This window comes from Geotrypetes seraphini, chromosome 15 (genome assembly GCF_902459505.1).
Source record: "Geotrypetes seraphini chromosome 15, aGeoSer1.1, whole genome shotgun sequence".
In the NCBI taxonomy this organism is placed as follows: Eukaryota; Metazoa; Chordata; class Amphibia; order Gymnophiona; family Dermophiidae; genus Geotrypetes; species Geotrypetes seraphini.
This window is the reverse complement of record NC_047098.1, coordinates 52,927,721-52,949,371: the sequence shown is the minus strand read 5'-3', so window position 1 is coordinate 52,949,371 and position 21,651 is coordinate 52,927,721. Positions and strand designations below refer to the sequence as shown.

The 21,651-nt window shown below is 40.9% G+C and overlaps 2 protein-coding genes across 14 annotated transcripts in view; both read left to right on the top strand.

Moving 5' to 3' along the window:
* Nucleotides 1-9,135, top strand: part of NF1 (neurofibromin 1) — a 393,675-nt gene extending 384,540 nt beyond the window's left edge. For 7 of the 10 annotated variants that reach the window (XM_033922537.1, XM_033922541.1, XM_033922536.1 and 4 more), the window contains one exon: nucleotides 6,562-9,135. In XM_033922537.1, the coding sequence (XP_033778428.1) occupies nucleotides 6,562-6,704 (143 nt within the window). In that variant the 3' untranslated portion in view covers nucleotides 6,705-9,135. The remainder of the gene's footprint in view (nucleotides 1-6,561) is intronic. The other 3 variants (XM_033922546.1, XM_033922543.1, XM_033922544.1) reach the window with 1 other exon arrangement.
* Nucleotides 9,136-19,337: 10,202 nt separating this feature from the next.
* Nucleotides 19,338-21,651, top strand: part of AKAP1 (A-kinase anchoring protein 1) — a 192,839-nt gene continuing 190,525 nt past the window's right edge. Inside the window, exon 1 of one of the 4 annotated variants that reach the window (XR_004537072.1) lies at nucleotides 19,338-19,788. The gene's annotated coding sequence lies outside the window, so the exon portion shown is untranslated. The other 3 variants (XM_033921572.1, XM_033921574.1, XM_033921573.1) reach the window with 3 other exon arrangements.

The window sequence follows — 21,651 nt, the reverse complement described above, 5'->3', positions numbered from 1 at the left end:
CATGACTTTTATTTTTAAAAACTTTATTAATTTTCAAATCAGTAAAAAGTGCAGACACTATACATACATACATTAACCATTGCACTTATTATCAATCAATAAAATTACATAAAGAATAACCCCCCTACTATTACTTATATATATATATATATATATATATATATATATATATATATATATATGAACAAGGAGGAGGTTATTGCGGAATTGACCGTCCTAGGATTCAAAAGCAAACTAGAGGTACATCTCCTTACGAGAGGCATAGAAGGATATGGGTGACTAAAATTACGCCAGGTGTACACCTGGCAGGGCCTCCGCATGTGTGGATCACCGAACTTGATGGACCGAAGGTCTGATCCAGAGATGGCGCTTCTTATGTTCTTATGAGTATAACAAAGAAATAACCCTCCCCACCCAACCTCCCACCCTACCCTGGATGTGTGTAGAAATTACAAAAAGTAAAGATAAGAGACAATTATGATGAAGTGATAAAAGACGTCACTGGGCCCCACACCAATTTAAATACATTACTATGCCCCAACATATCAGCATTTATCTTCTCATATCTATAGCATAAGCATAAATTTGCCCACCAGAAAGGAAAATTAAGGCGAACATAATTTTTCCAATTGTATGTGACCATCCCAGTCATAATAAGGAACCGTCTGCTTTTATATCGGTCCAAAGGGGGTTTAAGATTTAATAATGTCCCACATATGACTACATCATATGTCAGTGGAATCGAAGACTCCAATATGGTATTAATCTGTCCCCATATCGATTTCCAAAAATTAAGTATTAAATGACAATAGAACAAATGATCCAATGTCCCTATTTCAAGATGACAGTGGCAGCATCTGTTAGATTTAAAACTATCTTAACTTCTGCAATCGAACCGGGGTCCAAAAAGTCCTACGCAACAAGAAAAACCAAGTTTGTTTCATTGATGCTGACGCTGTACATCTCATTCTCCATAAAACACATTACCTCATATTCCATGACTTTCTAATTTCCTCAGAAGTCTTTCATGAGATACTTTGTCAAATACCTTTTGAAAATTCAGATACACAATATCAGCTGACTCATCTTTATTCACATGTTTATTTCACCCATTCAAAGAAATGTAGTGGATTGGTGAGGCAAGATTTCTGTTCACTAAATTCATTTTGGCTTTGTCTCATTAATCCATGCTTATGTATATGCTCTTAATTTTGTAAATTTGCCCCAGACAGACAAATGGATGGATGGAAAGTTGCTTCTCAACTCCTTTTGTATAATTATGCCTGACCTACATAGGCTCTAAGTTCTTACAGGATACTTGACAATTTTAGAGGAGCTAAGAAGGATTGTCTTAGTAATATCTTTCAGTTAAGCTGTTACCTTGGCTTCTGTATGACTAGTTGAGATGTTTATATTGTAAGTACAAATTTTTTAAATTTTATGCATTATTCTAAATAACAAATAAACAAAAACATTGCTACTGGTATTACTATGTCATTGGCTGTCTTACAGAATTAGGATGCCAACTCTGCTGTGTACCTTTTTAGAGATCTGAATTGATTCAATTCTCTTCATTATTCTTGGACAAGCAGGCAGCATATTCTCACGTGGGTGATGTCATCCACAGAGCCTGGTACAGACAGTGAAAAGTGTAGTGTTACTTTATGCTTCAAAGAAGCTTCACGATTGCCCACACCGTCTATGCACGAGTGCCTTCCCACCCGATATTGGCTTGTGGTACCTCAGTTCTTCCTTCTCCGTGGAGCGAAGAAGTTCTAGTTGGACTTCATCCAAGCATTTTTCCTAGCCTTCTGACGTGTTTCTTGCTACCTTCTGGTTTTATTGTTGGTTTTTCTTGATAACTTTGCTCTCTGCCCTTTATATGGCATTTTTTCCATCGAACTCCATTTCTTTATTTAATTTTTTAATTTTGCCTCAATGGCAGACATTGAGCCATTTCCTCTCATGTCCAAACCAGCATCAGGGTTTAAGAAGTGCACTCGGTGCAACCGACCCATTTCATTACTGACCCACACAAGTGGTGTCTCCAGTATCTTGGGCCAGAGAATTGGGTGGACTCATGCATCCATTGTTCCACTCTGCAGAAATGGTCTCTGAAAGCCCATCTTATCCAGAAACAAAAGTTATTCGAGACACCGTCAACTTCCATGGCATCAGAACATAAGTCATTGCCAGCAGTACTGGCATCATCAGCTCCATCAACGACAGAGTCGGTACCAGCATCGGGTAAGCCAGCTATGAAACCACATTCACAGCAGACGTCGCAGGCATCTCTTGCAATGAGCCCTCAATCAATCATGCCAAGCATTGACCCCATTGTTCCCCATTGTTGCATGAGGTGTCATCTGTGCACAGCACCTCATTGGGGTCACCATCGCCTCTACGTCCGAAGTACTTGTGCAACAAGCAGTACTGGTGCAATCGATACAGAGCCAGTTAAAGGAGCTGTTGCACTGAGAGCTTGGTGTGATTCCACAAATGCAAGCAGCACCAGTGCAGTTACAGTCTTCCTCGGTACTGGCCCAGCCTAAGCATAGCGCATCAAGGCCCCATGGTACCACATCTTGCTCTCCTCCTGCTAAAGCCAGTCCTCAGACAGCATCGAGGTCTATCAAATCCCAGACTCTTCGACATAAATTCTCAAAGCACTCACGATATTGATCCCCCATCTTCATCATCGGATTAGTACCGACACCAACATCAGAGTTCTTCTCGATGTAGAAGTCGATATCAGACTCCTGCCACGTCCAGTCATAAGCACACTTCTCCACCATCTTATAGAGCCTTGTAGATGACTGAATATGATACTGACCTTTCTCAGCATAATGACACTGAGCCAGAGCCTAACTTATCAGCTCCAGAGTCATATGGCATACCTTCTGACTCATCACCGCCTGAACCTAGGCGTCGTTCTCCTCCAGAAGGTGTGTCCTTCACCAGATATTTCCAACAAAAGGGGAAGGCTCTCCTTGTCCTCAAGAAAACAGATACAGAAGCAAGGGCGGAACTTTTAGAAGCCTTGGATTTTGTTAAGCCTTTTAATGACCACCTTAAGCTGCCTTTTCATCATTTCATGAAGGACACAATGCTTAAAAACTGGGGGATGCCTTTAACTTTACCAACAGCTCCCAGAAGAATAGATAATCTTTATAGAGTTAAATCCTGTCCTGGTTTTGACCGACCTCAGTTGCAACACCAGTCCCTACTAGTTGAATCTACATTGAAGAAGTCTTCTAGCACTCGAGTATATGCTAGTGTGCCTCAGGCAGGGAAGGCTGCACTCTTGTAATCTCCCCGGTGTCTGCAATACTGGACTATCTTTTATATCTCTCAGACTCTGGCCTCAAAACCTCTTCAGTCAGAGTTCATCTCAGTGCTATCAGCGCTTTTCATGCTCTCCTTGATAGTAAACCTCTTAACTACGCAACCTCTCATTTCCAGATTCATGAAAGGACTATTAAACTCAAAACCTCTGCTCAAACTGCCTCTGGTTGTTTGGGACTTGAATATGGTTCTCACCAGTCTCATGAAGCCTCCATTTGAACCTCTTGCATCTACTGAAATGGATGGGCCATTTGACCTTTATCTGCCATCATGTTTCTATTCTCAAACACCTTATTTGGAAAGTAGTCTTCCTCATTTGTATTACTTCAGCTCGTACTTCGGATGCTACAGGACGTAGGGGTTATGGTGACCCACATGAGGTGCTGTGCATGGTGCTACTTAAGCTCGACGAGTTAGTGAACACCAAGCATTAGTTTCTGACCCTCCATTTTTCACCATAATAAAGTTGTCCTTCAGACTCATCCGAAATGCCTCCCAAAAGTAGTCACAGAATTTCATCTTAATCAAACCATTGTGCTTCCTATGTTTTTCCCAAAGTCTCATTCTCATCCCGGAGAAACGGCTCTTCATTCTCTGGACTGTAAACGTGCCTTGGCATACTATTTACAATGCACAAAACCATACAGGACTGCTTCTCAACTGTTTATTTCTTTTGATCCTAACAGACTAGGAGTTCCTGTCGCCAAACATACTATTTCAACTTGGTTGTTGGCCTGCATTCCCTTTTGCTATGCTCAGGCTGTGTTGCTGCTAGAGGGACATGTAACAGCACACAAAGTCAGATCCATGGCAACCTCAGTAGCTTTTCTCAGATCTACTTCCATTGCTGATATATGCAAAGCTGCTACTTGGTCCTCATTTCATACCTTCACATCTCATTATTGTCTGGAAACATTTTCCAGACGAGATGGTAGATTCGGCCAAGCAGTACTTCACAACGTATTTGCTTCTTGAAGACCAACTCTCCCTTAATCCCGTTTTCAGTTAAGCTAGGGAGTCCCACATGTGAGAATATGCTGCCTGCTTGTCCTAGGATAAAGCACAGTTACTTACCATAACAGGTGTTATCTGGGGACAGCAGGCAGATATTCTCACGTACCCTCCCACCTCCCCTGGTTGGCTTCATAGTTTTCTTGCTGAACTGAGGTACCATAAGCTGACATCAGGCATGCACGGTGTGGACAATCACGAAGTTTCTTCAAAGCTTAAAGTATCACTACACTTTTCACTGTCTGTACCGGGCTTCGTGGATGACATCACCCACATATGAGAATATCTGCCTGCTGTCCCAGAATAACATTTATTACAGTAAGTAACTGCTTTCTGATTGTAATTATGTACAGTGGTACCTTGGATTACGAGCATAATCCGTTCCAGGAGCATGCTCGTAATCCAAAATGCTCGTTTATCAAAGCGAGTTTCCCCATAGGAAATAATGGAAACTCGCTTTGATACGTTCCCCCCCTCCCCCCCACCCGCAAAGGCCCCCTCGCCCCAACCGCCCCCCCCCCCCCCCGCCAGTACAACTTAAATTTACCCGTCTAGCACCAGCACCGGCACGCAGGCACAGCTCATGTGCCTAGAAGATCTTCCGGCTTCGGTTCCATAGACAAAGCGCGCCTTTGTCCCGGCGCGCTTTTGACCTGACACCTCCGGCTTCTGCCTGCCTTGAGCATGCATCTGCGCATGCTCAAGGACTTCTATTCACCCTCTCGCCGGTTCGCACGGTGGCAGGGGTGCCGGTTGGAGCGAGGGGCCTTTGCGAGCAGGGGGGAAGCGATGCCGGTTATGGGGGGGGTGGGGTGCTCGCAAATCGAGTCAACACTCGGTTTGCGAGTCAAAAGTTTGCTGAGTGTTTTGCTCGTCTTGCAAAACACTCGCAAACAGGGTTACTCGCAAACCGAGGTTTGACTGTACTTTGTATTGAAGACAGCATATTCAGGGTTACATTTAGTCAACAATGCTTGCAACTGAAGTCATGAAAAAAGAATTCAGTGAGTAGCCAGGTCAGATAAGTCAATAGCTAATGCAGATAAAGTTTTATTTACATAGAGGGGTTGTAATTCAGTAAGATACAGTAGATTACATGTTTAAAGTTCTAATAGGCTGGTTCTATTTTGGTATGGCAGGTTTGCTACAGTCTGAGTGATCTATTTGAAAAGTATTGTATTACTTTATAACAAGAATCTGTGAATTTGTGACCCCACCCTCCTTAATTTTAGAGCCCTAACTGCTACATTTCAATCAAATTTAGAAAGTCTTTCTAGTTCTGCATTTTATTTTACAAGCAAAGATATTTGCTATCATCAAGAGATTTGTGGATTGGCCATGACATCCATGAACTGCACTCCAAACTTTTAGAAGAAATGTAACTGTTTGCTGAATCCTAGCGCCCAATATTCAGAATTATTTAACTGGATAGGAGGGGCTTCTACTCCATTAAATGGCATACATTTAACACGCTGAATATTACCCTTTAGTGGAGAGGTTTTACTTTTGATTGTCCTGTTCTAAAATTTTTTATTATATCAGGAGTAATCCACTGTGTGAAAGGATAGCATAGCTTACTCCTCAGCACCTCTTTTCCCCTCTTGTTCTGTGGTTATTTTCAAGAAGGCAGTACTGTATTTTAAATTTTTTTGTCTTGTTCAAAAAGGATTCAACCCAGCTACAAAATAATAATAGAAGGGGGTTAACAGATAATTTGATATGATTCAGCAAAACATGGTATACAAAATGACAACATGTGACTGCTCCTTTGTTCAGAACTGTGAGAAATATAAGTAATTATCACTCTCAGAAGAAGTATGTAAAATTCAGCCATTCCTATTTTACTTAAGTTAAGAGTGAAAAATACCAGTTTTCTCTGAAGGTGATATAAACTTTGCATTAAGATTTACCTAGCTGGACACTTGAATTTTGCCTATATAAGCTGCCTCTGTTCAGTGCTGGTTATGTTTGTGCCATGGTTGCTTCTATAATCTTGGTTAGGCTACTTTTAACCTTACAGTTGTATGTTTACCCTTTTCAATGTAATGAAAGGAATATGTGGAAGGTAAGGCCTCAGAATTTTGCTGTGTTGCAGCCCATGATATTAGCTGAATACAAAACAAAACAGAATATGAAACATTTTAAAGGTTTAGTCTATTTAATCGTACGTACAAAACCCTGATGATGATTTGTGTTTGGCTGCAGGAATTGACAAAGAGAATGTGGAACTTTCTCCCACGACAGGACACAGTAACAGTGGGAGGACACGACACGGATCTGCAAGCCAGGTGCAGAAGCAGCGAAGTGCTGGCAGTTTCAAACGGCACATCATTAAAAAGATTGTATGAAGCTTTGGAAATCAAAAAAGTACAAAAGAGAAAGATTTCTTCTTGTGGACTTTACTAGTGACCCCTACCAGTCATGATGCTGCACTTAATTTTAAATATCATCATACAGTCAGCCATGTTGCCAAAAGAACAACTCTTCGATGTATCTGCCTGAATTTAATGCCACCTTCAGGTTTCTTCTGTTTCAATATCTTCTTGTTTTAAACCAGTGTTCCAGAACCATTGTTGAAAAATTAATTTGTAGATACTGAGGTTCCAGAATGAAAGAACTTTTGTAGCTAAAGAAAGCACTGAATCCACTTCAGTAACTAATATACAGTAGCCATTTTTTTATAAATGGTTCTCTGGTTTTGTCATCTTTGCCTTTTCGTTGTTTTGTAAAAAAAAAAAAAAAAAAAAAGAGAAAAAAGGAAAGTGTTAATGCTACATTTTTTGCACAGTTTTCAAAAGTGGTGGCTTTATGGGAGAGAAAAATAAGATGATTTTTGTCTTGTTTGTAATGAAACTCCTTTTAGATATTATAGCTATGGACCCTTTTATTTTTTTAACATGCAAAGTCAGTTCTGCAAAAGTTGCATTTTTGCAACTGAGGACCTAATCAGAAATGGTGCACCTTTTAAATAAAATAATGTAACTTCTTTATCACACTGAAGAATTCACGATAATCTCTAGCACTTTGGCATCAACAAATTCAGCATTTATTCTTTGATACCTATTACTTCCCCAGGTATTCATTTATATGAGGCACAATACTGTATTTCCCTGTTTTTAGTGTCTATCAAATTTTCTAATGGAGAAACTGCAGGGAAATTTTCCCATTTACATTCAGTCTTGCATGCTGAGCTGTTTCTTTTCCTGGGAATGCAAGTAATGGCAGTATTAATTCCAAACTCAAAGATAGCTGCTGCCAGAACGGATCAGGTGGTGGCAATGCAAGTGCAGAGAACCCGTCATTTGCAACAATCTATCTGTATTCTCACAGGGATGAAGGGTTCCAAAAATAAAAAAATAGCTACTTGGCAATTTTTGGAATAATTGAATTTGAAGATACCTAATCATGTTCTAATTTATTAGTTTTAATGTGTTTGAAAGTAAAATGCAAAAATATTGATTTTACCATGCCCAGGCTCATACGCTCTAAAATAGGCACACCTGCTTGATGAAATGCTGCACAGTTTATTTATATTATTTTTGTAAACGAGCAAATCTGTTTTAACCAATATATATCTGCAGTAAAACACTTCAGTAGGTGAGAACTGACATCTTTGTTGACACGTCAAATAGGAAAGACATTTTAAACTATTTGTGAATTCATTGTCATGACTTTTTTTCAGGTGCCCCTTAATTTCATGTGGGTTTTATTTTTTTAACATGTTTCTTTTCCTGTGGACACTGCGCGTTTCAAGGTGAAGGATTAAGCAGTGTGGGAGTTAGAAGTATTGCATCAGCACAGTTCAGCCCAACAGTTAGCACAAGTATTATCATGCCCACACAAATGCAAGATGGGACGGTACATAACTGGAGTGAGCTTAGCATTTGAATTGGTTTCATGATGTCAAGCTCTCACTTGGAAAAGCTCTGGTGGTGCAGTTTATCTGGCTTCAGGCTTTCATTTCAATGTCAACCTATGTTGTAAAATAAATATAGGTTTTAATACTCGCTTATGAAAAATCTGGGGGCTTATAAGTAATTTGAAAAACACGTGTTATCACTGTGAAAGATTATTACCCTAGCATAGGATAAGAGCAGTGGGGGAGTATCCTGGTTTGCTGCTGTTCAGGTTGATATGTAGTAGGTAGGTATAGTGTGAGTGGTATAAAATGCCAACATGGAGAAAAATGTTAACATTTTGTTCACGGTAGTAAATATGCATTTTTGACCACTATGAGTCAAGGGTATGTTATCTTAGGTGCTTATTTTTAGGGTGACTGTATTTACTGCTTAAAGACATCTATCCCAGGCCTCAGTATAGTCCTAAAACCACAAAAGGCTTTACAAAATATGTATAGTGTAAAAAAAAAATATATAGTATGATTAAGTGTATTTCAATAATCCAAAATCCACAGCTAAATTAGTAGAAAATGGTACAATAAAATATTCAGATTGCATCATTATAGCATATAACCCATACTTATTCAGACAGAATAATAATCAGTATAACATTAATGTAAATAAAATTACCTTTATTTTATTGATTCCCAAAAATAACTTAATTTCCTTTTAATTTGTTTACACTCCTGGAAAAAACTATGAACAGAAACCTAATATGCAAATATAGTTTGCCAAAATATGTTTTTTAAAAACAAAAAAAAAAACTCTTTATTAGTTGTGGCTATTTTGAAGTAGCTGTAACGTTGAAAAATATTGAAGGTTTGTGCAATTAACCAAACATTTTGTTTTATTATTATTACTATTTTTGGTAATGTAGAACCTACAGAATAGAAATAAGTAAAATGTTACAAACATATGAAGGGTATTAAAAGGTAAGTGAAGTTAGGAATAGAGCAACAACTCGGTGGCAGGTCCCATAATACTTATTCCTCATAATCCAAAGATTTCATATATTAAATGGGTACTGTACAGAAGAGATTTCTATTTTTAGTCAAAACTCACTAGTTGAAAACACGTATCAGTTGAGGTCCTAAGTGGTAGATTTTCTATACCAAGCTCAGATACTTGTTTTTCCTCTTTTTGTCTCTTAAAATGTCACTTGAAAACAAGCAAGAGGTGGGAAAACGTAATGAATGCTTTGAGCAGATTTTTCAGAACACTAAGATTTTCTGAAACTGTCACAGAATCAGGTCTGTTTGGTCATCTGATCAGACGAGCGACATTTCTGTTTTGATTCACCATGTTAAAGTTGTATGTTGCTTAACCACAGCCTGAATTGCACAATGGGCAGTGAATTTGGAATGTACCACCCACTTCCCCCATGAAATTTCAAAATCCATCAGCCACTAGGAATTGTTCCGCAGATGCTCACATCTGTTGGAACCCAAAAACATAACCAAGATATGTCTGTCTGCTCAAAACAAAATTCATAGAACTAATAGTTATACCAAAAAGAAAGGGTTATGTCCATTACTGGTATTCAAGATCTGATCTTGGAAATATGTTCTATGTATTAATATATTAATTCTTCAAGGTTAAGATCAATTTTGTTTTTATATGTATGTTCCCTGTCCTGAAAGGTACCTCGCTAGTGTTTCCGTTGTGCACATAACCTACTTTTTGATGATGGCAATGCTTTAGCTCTGCATGTTGTTTTCAGTAAGCAGGAAATGTTTTGTGAGACTTGGGAACCAAGCTTGTTGGATAATACCAGTGCTCTATTCCTAATTGGTCTGTAAGATTTCAACTTTTTTATTCTGTTTATTTTATTTTGTTTTTCTGATGTAATAAAGCATGTCTTACTCAATGTTATGCAACAGACTTTAACACAGAAAGTCGCTCTGTTGGCCACACAATTTTTTTTAATTCAGTACATTCACCTGTAAATAGGTTTTTTGTGTAAAATTTGACAGAAAAGTATATTTACTACATTGTAAATACATGTGACAATATATTGTATTATTTTGCTTTTTTGTAAAACAGTTGCTGTACATGTATAACATACAAATTTGATTATTCTAGTGTTAGTATTGTTAACTTTTCTCCTTCCTGCTGTTGGGTTATGTCATAAAACGTGTATTATAAACCTACACGGTATATGATAACTTGCTATTTACATTTGGGCCTACATTTTGGAACAGTTTTCTTTGATTTACAATCCTGTGAATATAGGAAACAGGAGACATAACTGCCACATCAGCTAGAATTTGGCATTGGAGGTGGAGCTGTAGAAAAATAATGATTACAGTTTGTTGTTAACTTTTACACATTTCCCCCATCATGTATGTATTCTCCTTTCTCTGTCCCTCCACATTTCCCCCATCATGTATGTATTCTCCTTTCTCTGTCCCTCTTTTGAAGTAAAATGTAAATTCAACCTGCTTTTGGAGTTAAAACTGTTTCATTTCTGTTTTAAAATATTTTTTTGTAATAATCTTTATAGAAACGAGAAAAATGAAGGCAAATAAAGACCATATGGCCTATCTAATCTGCCTAACCATTCCATCCGTTATCCCCTCCTCTCCCTTAGAGATCACCTCATACTTGTCTCAAGCTGTCTTGAAGTCAGATGCACTCTTTGTTTCCACCACCTCCAGCGGGAGCCATTCCAAGCATTCACCACCCTTTATGTGAAAAAGGTATTGTTGTTTTTAGGTTACTTCTGAATCTATCCCCCTTCACCTTTATCCTATGCCCCCTCATTCCAGAGCTTCCTGTCAATTGGAAGAGACTCATTTCATGCACTTTTATGCCATGTAGGTATTTTTTTTTTTTCAATTTCAAATTTTCTTTTTATTAAGAAAAAAAGTATACAAAGAAGTAAACCACAATCTGAATACAAAGAACCAGGAACAAAGCAAAACACCAGACTAGAGGGTCTACCGCGTGGTTTCTGCGCGGTGTAGGTATTTAAACATCTCTATCATGTCTCCCCTCTGCCCTTTCCTCCCAAGTATACATATTGAGATCTTTAAGTCTGTCTCCATATCTCTTATGCTGGTTGATGGCATACAAAGATGGACTTAAAGATTTCAATATGTATAAAAATCAAAACAACTAATCTAAACTGTGAGTGTCTATATAAAATACATAACAGATCCCAGTATCTTTTGGAGCATTTTTAGCCATGTTTCAATATAAATAGAGACTTATCAGATCATACATATTCAGAGACTTGGCTGTTACCAAACAAGAAGTGATTAGGAAGTTTTAGAGAAGGGCTTTGAATTGCTTTGGGTACTTTCTACTATTTATTATCGCCGTCAGTGTCTGAGAGAGAATGCTGAAGCTGTGAGTTTGCAAATCCTGCTGGTCCTGATCAAGATTTCAAGAGCCATTAAGTTTTGCACTTGCATATTAAGAACCTAAACCAGGCCTGCACAACTCCAGTCCTTGAGGGCCGAATCCAGTCGGGTTTTTGGGATTTCCCCAATGAATTTGCATGAGATCTATTTGCCTGCACTGCTTCCATTGTATGCATATTGATCTCATGCATATTCATTTGGGAAATCCTGAAAACCTGGCCTGGCGAGGGCCGAAGTTGTGCAGGCCTGACCTAAACTATTGCACGGAAAGTGCAAAGCTAGTGTAGTAAATGCAGGAGGGTACCCAGCAATACCCTGCACTTAATGCACATACCACTGAGGTACTGTATGGAAAGTGGGTGTGGGCCCAGTACCAAGATAAATAAGACCTTGGAGCACGTTTCCTGACATCTATTCTTTCTCATGGTATCTTTCATTGCTCTCAAGTTTCGTCCCTGGTGTACAATCCATAGCCCCCTCCCCAATTCCCACTAGCAATCACCTCTGAGTCTTTCCCTTATTTGGTAGTCTCTACCCAGACTTATCCCACTTGGTGCATCCCAAGATGGCAATGCTGGGACAAAAGTGAGTGGGCATTGCTACTGTCTCTTAAAGGTACATCTTGGGAGGAGGGGAGGTACCATTAGACACTAGGGGGATCTTTTATTTAATGGTGGGGTGGGGGGGTAAAAGGAGGAAGGGTGACGCTAGATTACCAGGGATTTTTGGTTTTATCAGGGCTGGGGTAAAGGGAGATGGTTATAATAGGAGGCAGGGGCTGATTCAGACAGCTACATGTTGGGGATAAGGGGCGGGGTCAGGTTAGGGGCCACTAGATTACAAAGCATTTTGCAGACCAGATGACATGTTTGGGGTTTTTTTTTAATGTCCCTGTTCCTGTCAGTGCATGAGCCAGTCAACACTCACGCACTGACAGAAGGGGGACGATTTGCAGTGAGCTGTAGATTACTTCCACAGTTTCAACATGGTAATATGTAGGCTTGCTGCATTGCAGCAGAAATAGTTGTGGGAACCTTGCATTAGAACTGTGCAGATAATGGCTCTAATGAGTGCCTTCCCCCCTTAGTTTGCACCCTTTTGGCCTACTGGGGTTGCAACTTATCAATCATATGAAGGCACGTTAAATCAGAACTCCACTCCAAAAATAAATCAGTTTCCATTCCAAAAATACTTGGAAGTACAATTTGGTGATCCATTCACACTTTTACCTCTTACTACTGTATAGTCAAAAAGACTGCATTTGGTCCTGAAATTTTAAATTAATTGTCAGCTACCCAGCAATATTCTCGTGCAGTTTGCTCCGAGGATCAGAAAAAAAACCAAAATCAGTTAACACAGTAGGGCAGCTTTCAGATATGATTCTCTACTTATGTGGTTGGTTGCTTACTTGTAATGGAGTTTCTTTGTAGACAAGAAGATTAATCCAGATACACATATCCACCCACTGACAGCTGATTCCTAAGTTCTGCGCTACATTAACCCTTAGATTCTAAAAAAGTTGCTCAAATTTGGGTGTGGATCCCAAATCCACATGCACATTATTGATTAGCAAAATACAATATAAAAATTAATATTCCGCTATATTGTCAAAAGAAATTAGAGCAAATTACCATAATGTTATAACTGAAGGAAGCAATCCTCATAAAAAGTAATACCTAATAATACAGTCTCAGCAAATAAAATTATGTCTTAAAGAGATTTTTACAGAGCCTTATATAAAAAGGTTCCATTCTTAGAACCACTGGGAGAACATTCCAGAGTTTTACAGCTTGATATGAAAAGGATGCCAACAAATATTGCTTAAAGCAAAATTTTCAAGCAGATAGAAATAAAAGTTGCAAATCTTTTTGAGAAATTTACTCTGACAATTCTAAAGCAGGCAAATAAGATGATGCCATCCCATGAAAGATTTGGAAGACAGTTGTACGCATTTTAAATTTATAGCGAGCATGAATTGGTAACCAATGGAGGTTTGTCAAATAAGGGGTAACCTTAACACATCTTTTAGCCCTCAAAATAAATTTAGTTGCCATATTCTGCAGTAATTGAAGGTTATAACACAACATCGTATCTCTATACCGCAAAAACATAAGTTCAATGTGGTTTACAAAAATTACATAATCTACAAAAAAGGGCCATAGATAGCTACTCAGATAAGTACTTAGAGAAAAGATAAGACTTCAATTGTTTCCTAAAGTGTTCATAAGAGTGAGAAGTAAGTAACAGTGAACGAAAGTCTTTATCATGAGAAGCTGCTTGAAATGAAAGCAGATGATCATGGTATTTCTTGCCTTTGCAGCCTTTAACAGAGGGAAATACAAACAGAGCATGTGATTTTCTAATATTCTTATGGGATGCAATTGAAAATCTGTCAGCTAAATAAAGTGGGGCTTGGCCATAGATGACTTTATAGCATATGCATCCCAGTTTAAAGATAATTCGTGCCTCCACAGGGAGCCAGTGCAACTTACGGTAGAAAGAGGTTACATAATCATATTTCTTTAGACCATAAATCAGTCTAACCGCAGTATTCTGGATCAATTGTAATCTGGTAATATTTTGCTTAGTCATAGTTAAATAAGCAATATTACAATAGTGATCTAAACACCCTTCAGGACAACCAACATAATCAGGACTTAAGGTGCGGATCTGCCTAAGTGCTGTTCTATAACACTGTGGACCTAAGTATATTTTATTTTATTTATTTCTTCCATTTGTGCATCGCACATACCTATACAAACTCTAGGTGACATTACAGAGGAAGGGGTTAGAAGAGGGTAGGGAAGACTATGGAGGGCAGGAAGGAGTGGAGAGGAGAGAAGCATGTAGAATTGTCATAGAAATTCCTAACTTTACAGATAGGAGCACCATCTTCGTAAATGATGTCTAAATGAATTAAAGTAATATGTAAAAAGGAATAGAAGGGAGGAACCGTTAAACAATAGAATTCAATTAATAAAATAAAAAAATAAGGATAAAAACAATGGAATAAAATTTAAAATAATTAATAAACTGAAAAAAAAAAATCTAATAAGACCAATTTCCTGAAGCAGCTCTGTTGCCTCAGCATATTTTAAATAATCCCAATGGCAAAAGTCCAGATGGGACAGATATCAGCTCGGGCTTTCCAGCTGCTGCAGCCCCGACTCATCACTTCCAGGCAGAAGATGCACAGAGATAGAACAATCCAGCGCCAGGCCACACCGCTCTTGGTTTCATATATATGGTTTCATGTGTAACTCAAAAGGGAGTATGGGCAGGTCAGGGGCATTCCCAGAATTTAAGCACATTGTTAAAGAATAGGGTCATTTATGCACCCAACTTCATTTAGTTGTACAGTGTCACAAAAAATAAACAGAGGATATTTCTTTAAGAAGAGAAAAATCAAGCATGCTCCCTTATAATAAAGCAAAGAATTCCATGTTTCTCACTGTATCATAATATGTGTGTATTATACATGTAAAAAATATATGCTCAGAGACCAAAGGGGACAAGCCCCAAATGTAACCTCACCACCCAATCATTACATATATCTTCATGAGTCTTGAATATTGAGAGTGCTTCATCTAATGAATATTTTCTTCAAATTGCAAAGCAAAAACAAAAAAAGTAAGCAGAACACTTATCTGCTTCAGGGTCCCAATGTGGGCTACGTTTTGATCCTGCTTCAGGAAACCCAAAGGTAACGGTAATAACACAATATCGCTTATCAGATTTCTACGAGTTCAGGTCTCTGTAATATTAAACCACTTTTTGCAGCCATGACACTAAACTAGGAGTTGCAGCTGGAGGGCATCTGGAAATGCATGGATATTGATGCAATGGCATCACGTCAACGTCCGCGCATGCGTGGAGGCCCTCCAGATGGGGCCCTGAGCCTGCAGCTACCACACTAGTGGGAGGTACTGGAGGCGGAGAGACACTGGCGCTGGCTGCCTGCCTACAGGAAGTGCCTTGCGCCATGAGGTACGTCCTATAAGCAGCCAGCGCTGGTGTCTCATGGCACACAGTTTGCGATACACTGTATTAGATGAATCTCAAAGGCTGAAATGCTCTACTTGCAACTTAGATGCACACCAGCATTTATACCAGGTTTCAGCAGGCATAAATCCTTGTGCCCAGAGTTGGGCACGGAAGTCTGCATTAAGGGGCTGATTCTATGAAGTGCGCCTAACTTCCCCCTTTTACAAAACTGTATCAGAGGTTTTTAGCACCATCTGGCGCGCTCAATGCTCTGCGCTGCTCATAGGAACTCTGGCAGCGCAGAGCAGTCATCATGCCGACTGGCATTAAAAATCTCTGGCATGGTTTTGTAAAAGGGGAGGGGGTTAATTGACAAAATACCCTTAGCCTTAATTATTGGTAAAAAATAAATAATTGGGCAACAGGTGCCTATCCAATTCTATAAAAGATAAGCGCCTATCAGTAGCGTACTAAGGGGGGAGATCCGCCCCGGGTGCACGCTCCAAGGGGGTGCACAGCCGGCTACCTTCCCTATTTTGCCGCTCACCACCGCATTCCGGCACCGGCTCCCCCGCTGTGTCATTCCTTAACCCGGCCGGCCGGCAACTGGTAGGTGAAGACAAAAGATGAGGCGGGCCGGTGGGCGGGGAAAAAGCATTGGGCCCACAAGGCTTTACCTCCGGCGTCAATTCTAACATCGGAGGGTAAGTTCTGGGCCAGCCAATCGCTGTCTGGCTGGCCAGCAACTTCCTCCCCATTAGAACTGACACCGGAAGTGAAATCCTGTGGGCCCGATGCTTGTACATGTCGGGCCTAGCTCGGGGAAGGAGCAGGGAGAAATCGGCTGCCGGCTTGGGGGGTGGGGGTAAGGAAAGAATCGTGGAAGTGGAGAAATCGGCATGATGGCTTTGTGGGGGCTAGGGGGAGAGAGAAAGAAAGGCAGAAATAAAGAGGGGGGCCAGGGGGAAAGAGAAAGAAAGGCAGAAATAAAGAGGGAGGCCAGGCTTTCTTTGCCGCCACTGCACATTAGGCGTCAGGTTTTCTTGAGTGCTAGACCCTAGTATCTGGTAACTAAGATTTGGATTATTCCACCCAATGTGCATCACTTTGCATTTGTCTCCATTAAATTTCATCTGCCATTTGGATGCCCAGTCTTCCAATTTCCTAAGATCTTCCTGCAGTTTTTCGCAGTCTGCATGCGTTTTAACAACTTTGAACAGTTTAGTGTCCTCTGAAAATTTAATCACCTCACTCATCATTCCAATTTCCAGATCATTTATAATAAGTTAAATAACACTGGTTCCAGAACAAATCCCTGCAGTATTTACCCTCCTCCACTGCAAAAAATAGCCATTTACCATATTTTTCGCTCCATAAGATGCACCCTAGATTTAGAGGAGGAAAACAAGAAAAAAAACATTATGAACCAAATTCTCCCTGCCAGGCTCTGCATCCAACCCCACACTCCTTGCCAAGCTCTGCACCCTGTCCCCCCTCTGGTGATCTAGTGGTAGGTAGGGGCAGGACACAGGGCAGGCCTCAACCCCTCCCAGGCAGCCCCCTCAGGCAGGCAGGAGCCCTCCTAGGTAGAACCCCCAGGGAGGCAGGCTTCCCCCCTCCCAGGCCTAACCCCCAGGCAGGCAGGCCTACCCCCTCCAGGCCTCCCCGCAGGCAGGCAGGTCCCCTCCCCCCCTACCTATTTTTAATTAGGCAGGGCAGCTCCTAGCCTCCCTCCCCCCCACCGTTACCTTTTTTAAATTCTGAGGCCCTCCCTCGCTGGATGCGGCTGCCTGGAGCACTGACAGCTGATGCTGTTCCTCAGAGTCCTCTTCCCTTGCGGCAGAGTGGCGTACAAAGCTGCCAGCCTGGTCCCGTGCCGCTTCCTGTGAGAACTCTCCTATTAAGAACTCTTGCGGGGGTAGAAAGGGAGAGGCACAGTAACAGAGCAAATGGAAGACGCAGAAAGAAGAGAGACAGTGGATGGAAGGAATTAAATGAGAACATGAGGAAAGCAGAAACCAGGCAACAAAGGTAGGAAAAAAATTCTTTTTTTTTTTTTTTGCTTCAGGATAAAGTAGTATATTAGTTGTGTTGATAAAAATTTATAAACATCAGAGGCTCTGGTAGAAACCCGTTTACAAAGTATGTATTCTTCCCAATTAATATTTCCAAATTAATAAAGTCTTTTTGATTATTTTTAAATGGGTTTCTACCAGAGCCTTTAATTCAGCAGCATAATTAAATGAAATAACTATTTTTGTAGTTTATAGGGACGGGCGGGGACGGAGGGATTCCTCACGGGGATGGGTGGGGACGGGTGGGAGTCCTCACGGGGACGGGTAGGAGTCCTCACGGGGACGGGTGGGATTTCTGTCCCCGCGCAATTTAAATATGCACCTTTCTTCCTCCATCCCATAACACACACAGCCTGGTGGTGATGATTATCAGATTGATTCATGAATATATAATGATGTTATGAGTGTGCACCTCTTCCTTCCCATCCTTCTTAGCATGTCACATACAGCATGTTACATTACACAAAGTCTGTGTAATGTAACATGCTGTATGTGACATGCTGAGGAGGATGGGAAGGAAGAGGTGCACACTCATAACATCATTATATATTCATCCATAGCTGCATGTTAATGATGTGCTCATATGCACTTATTTATCATCATAACATATACATCATCATTAACATGCAGCTGTGGATGTGTAAGGACAGGCTGAGGATGGATGGGAAGGAAGGAAGGTGCACATATCAGCATATTGTACATTTTTAACATGCATGATGCAGCTATAGGCAAGCTGAGGAGGATGGGATCATACAGATGTGTATGTTCAGATATGCGCTCAGATGTGTATGTTTAGATATGCATTCAGATGTGTAGTTTTTTCTGATATATTTATTAAGCTTACAGTATTTATAAAAACACATTTAATACTTGTTACAAAAAATAGTGTGCAATTGTGATCTACTTCTGGCCTACAAAGGTCAAAAGAAATCCTTAACTGAGATTTTACATTCAAAAGTGAATTATAGCTACTAGCACTATTATTTATCAGTTATTTATTATGCAGATGTTTGTTAGTTTGTTATTAGTTCAGTATTAGACATATGTTAGTTTAGAATAGATAGGTATAGATTAGGTTAGGTTAGGGCCCTGCTGAAAGAGTCTACCTTGACGTGGTTGCAGGCTTACAAATCTTTTGGTCAAAGAGTGCGGCGACAGGGAAAAGTATGTGTGTATTCGGCCCATGGAAGAAGGGGAGGGTCGGGGGGTAAGGGGCCCAGAAATTTCAGATGGCGGCCCTGCCTCTCCCCGAATATTTCGTATAGGTGCCACTGGTGCTGAAGGTTGTGTCTGTCGGGATCTATTATTCTTCTTTTCCTGGAGCTGCTCGTTTACTGCCTCTGTCGGCGAGACTATCAAGCGTTTGTAGTGCCAAGACAGAGTGCACGAATCGTTTGTTTTTATAGCAAACTACGCAATAACCAAAAGAGATTGACTGAGGCCTGGTACTGCACGTGACTCCCATTTATCATATCTACGCATTTCATCAAGGCTAACCCGGCACACAACTCTTCCCTAACTTTATTGAACATCATCCCGCGGAGAGTAGACGAAGGAGTGACGCGATTTTTCTGACGAATCAATCTCAAGCATGTCTTGGGGACGCTACTAAACACGTGGAATTACGAGACACCGTGTTCTTCCGGGATGCAAAAGAAGTAGGCGGAGTGTTCCTAAAGCGCGCGCGTGTAGGAGCCCGAATAAGGCCAGCTGTTTATTCCGCAAGGAAACAGCAGTGTCAAGGCGCACGCGCACTGAATTAAAGGGAAAAAAAAAAAACCCTTCCTTCCTCCGAGAAGCGTCTGTAATTCAGCGCACAGCTGTCAAGTCCGAGCCGAGTCTCGCGAGGCCGCCGCGCAAAGAACGGTTGGAGGAGGTGGCAACAAAAAGCTTAAGCTTTAATGTAGAGTGTTGGCTGGAGATTTCTCCGTGCGCGCGGAAGTCTGGCGCGCGCACCGTGTGGCAGCAGCTGTAGCATCCACCGCCGCACGTGGACAGTAGACTTGGTCTCGAGACGGGCGGCAAGTAATAGAAGCTTGGTGTCGTGTATGTAGGTGCACGCGCCCCCAGGTGGGGGAGAGAAGAAAGGAAGGTGAAAGGGCGACGCAGGTACTTAACTTAAGTCTTGACAGAACCTGACCGCATCAACCTGACCAGGGGAGCGAAGCTGTTGCACCTTTTGGGGATGGGGGTGGGGGCTCGTTCCCCTTTTACTTGCAGTTACCATAGTAAGCGGCTCACGGTGAGTGTCTGAGTAGAGCATGGACGTGGAGAGCTGTCAAGTATCTCTTTTCCCTACTCCGCTCGGGCCGTTGCTCCAGGGCCGGCTTGCGGCCTAGCTCGGCTGCCTGAGGAACTCGAGGAGATTCGAGGAGCGAGGCGTGTAACGGTTTCAGCTCGTGACCTCCAGCAGTGCTCCTTTTATGTTCCCAAATCACCCACCACCACCACCGGGAGGGTGTGGAGCAGGAGGAGGGCTTGTCTTCCAAATGACTTTCTTTTCCAGCGGGGGCCTCCCCCTCCTCCGGCGTGTAGTACAGCGGTGAGAGGCTCGCTGACATTGTCGTGGAGCTTCTCCCCGCTGCATTTTCAGCGTTTAATTCGTCTTGTCAGTCCTGAAACCTTCCTTCTGAGTTCCTGGCAAGAAGGCAGAAGGACGCCTGCAGTACCTGAGGAGGGGAGAGGAGGCTGTGTTAGCAAATGGGTCCATACAAGGGCAAGAGGGACTTGAAGTTATTCCACCAAGGTCGCCCAGCCTTATGGTAATTTTCGGTCTCGAAGGTCATCTCTAGCCGTTTGTTTATGCGCAGGTAAATCTGTTACATACACCACAGTGTCTCCCGTCTCTGAATTTTCTGCAAGGAGTAGGCGGACGTGTGCTGGAAGGGACTATGTTTGTGATTATTTTAAATGGCTGTAGGTCACTAGTATAAGGCGTGGTGCTAAATGGTAAATTTAGAAATGTCACTTGCCACCATGTGCTTACAGCGGTTGTTTTTACCGAGATCAGCCTTTACTCGTTTCTCTGGTTCTTTCAACCACGATTAATAATGAGCTTCATGATTTTGGTTAACTTTGTTGTGCATATTTGAGCTTCGCGCTTTAGAATAACGATAGCTATAGCTGTAAACGCTCACAACATATGTTTTAAAACGGCCTACCTAGCTTCTTTCTTTACAACTGTAAAGCAAAACGAAATTCTTTAATTTCTGAGAGGCACTTAACTTAGTCTTATTTTTGTTTAGGTAAAATGAGTCGAGCGACTTTGAGTAACATGGCATGCAGATACCATGTACTTATTAGCCCAGTGTCGTTGTTGTTGAGGAACTATTTCCATAGCCAGCTGTAAGGCTAAATACCAGGTGCTGCAAGTGACAAAAGTGAATTGCTTTATTGAAATGTATACATGAGTGCAGAGTGTGACTTATGTTAAGACTTGCTGTACTGCATTTACTGTTCTGAAAGGTGAGTTTTTGGTGGTTTTAATCTCAAGAAACTAGAAGAGGGTTTGCTTCTTATAACTGTAAAGCAGGAGAAGTGTGTTAGAATTTTAGAGCTATGTCTATTTTTTAACTTATGGAGTGTGGAGTGTTGAGGGTATTAAAATAACCAAAAGCAATGTTTGTTCTTTCCACTATGATTAAATTTAATATTAGGTGGTCACATTTTTTCTAGGGATTGGGGATCATGAATACAGTAGCATACTTGGTGTTTGCTTTGTTTACCTGTATAGCAATGGAAGTACAATAGGTAGATTTAGAGTCCTTTTTTAAAGACATTCATAAACTATAAAGAAGGTCAGCAGCACACCTGAGTGCAGCTGTTGAAGGAGATAGACCTGTAGATATCTATTTAGTTTTATCAGGCACGAGGGGTGGCCTTCAAAGTATTTCTCCATCTCATATTCTGATCTTTCTTACATAAACCCAGATTACAATTAGCAGTATCTTATTTTCAAACATGATTTTAACT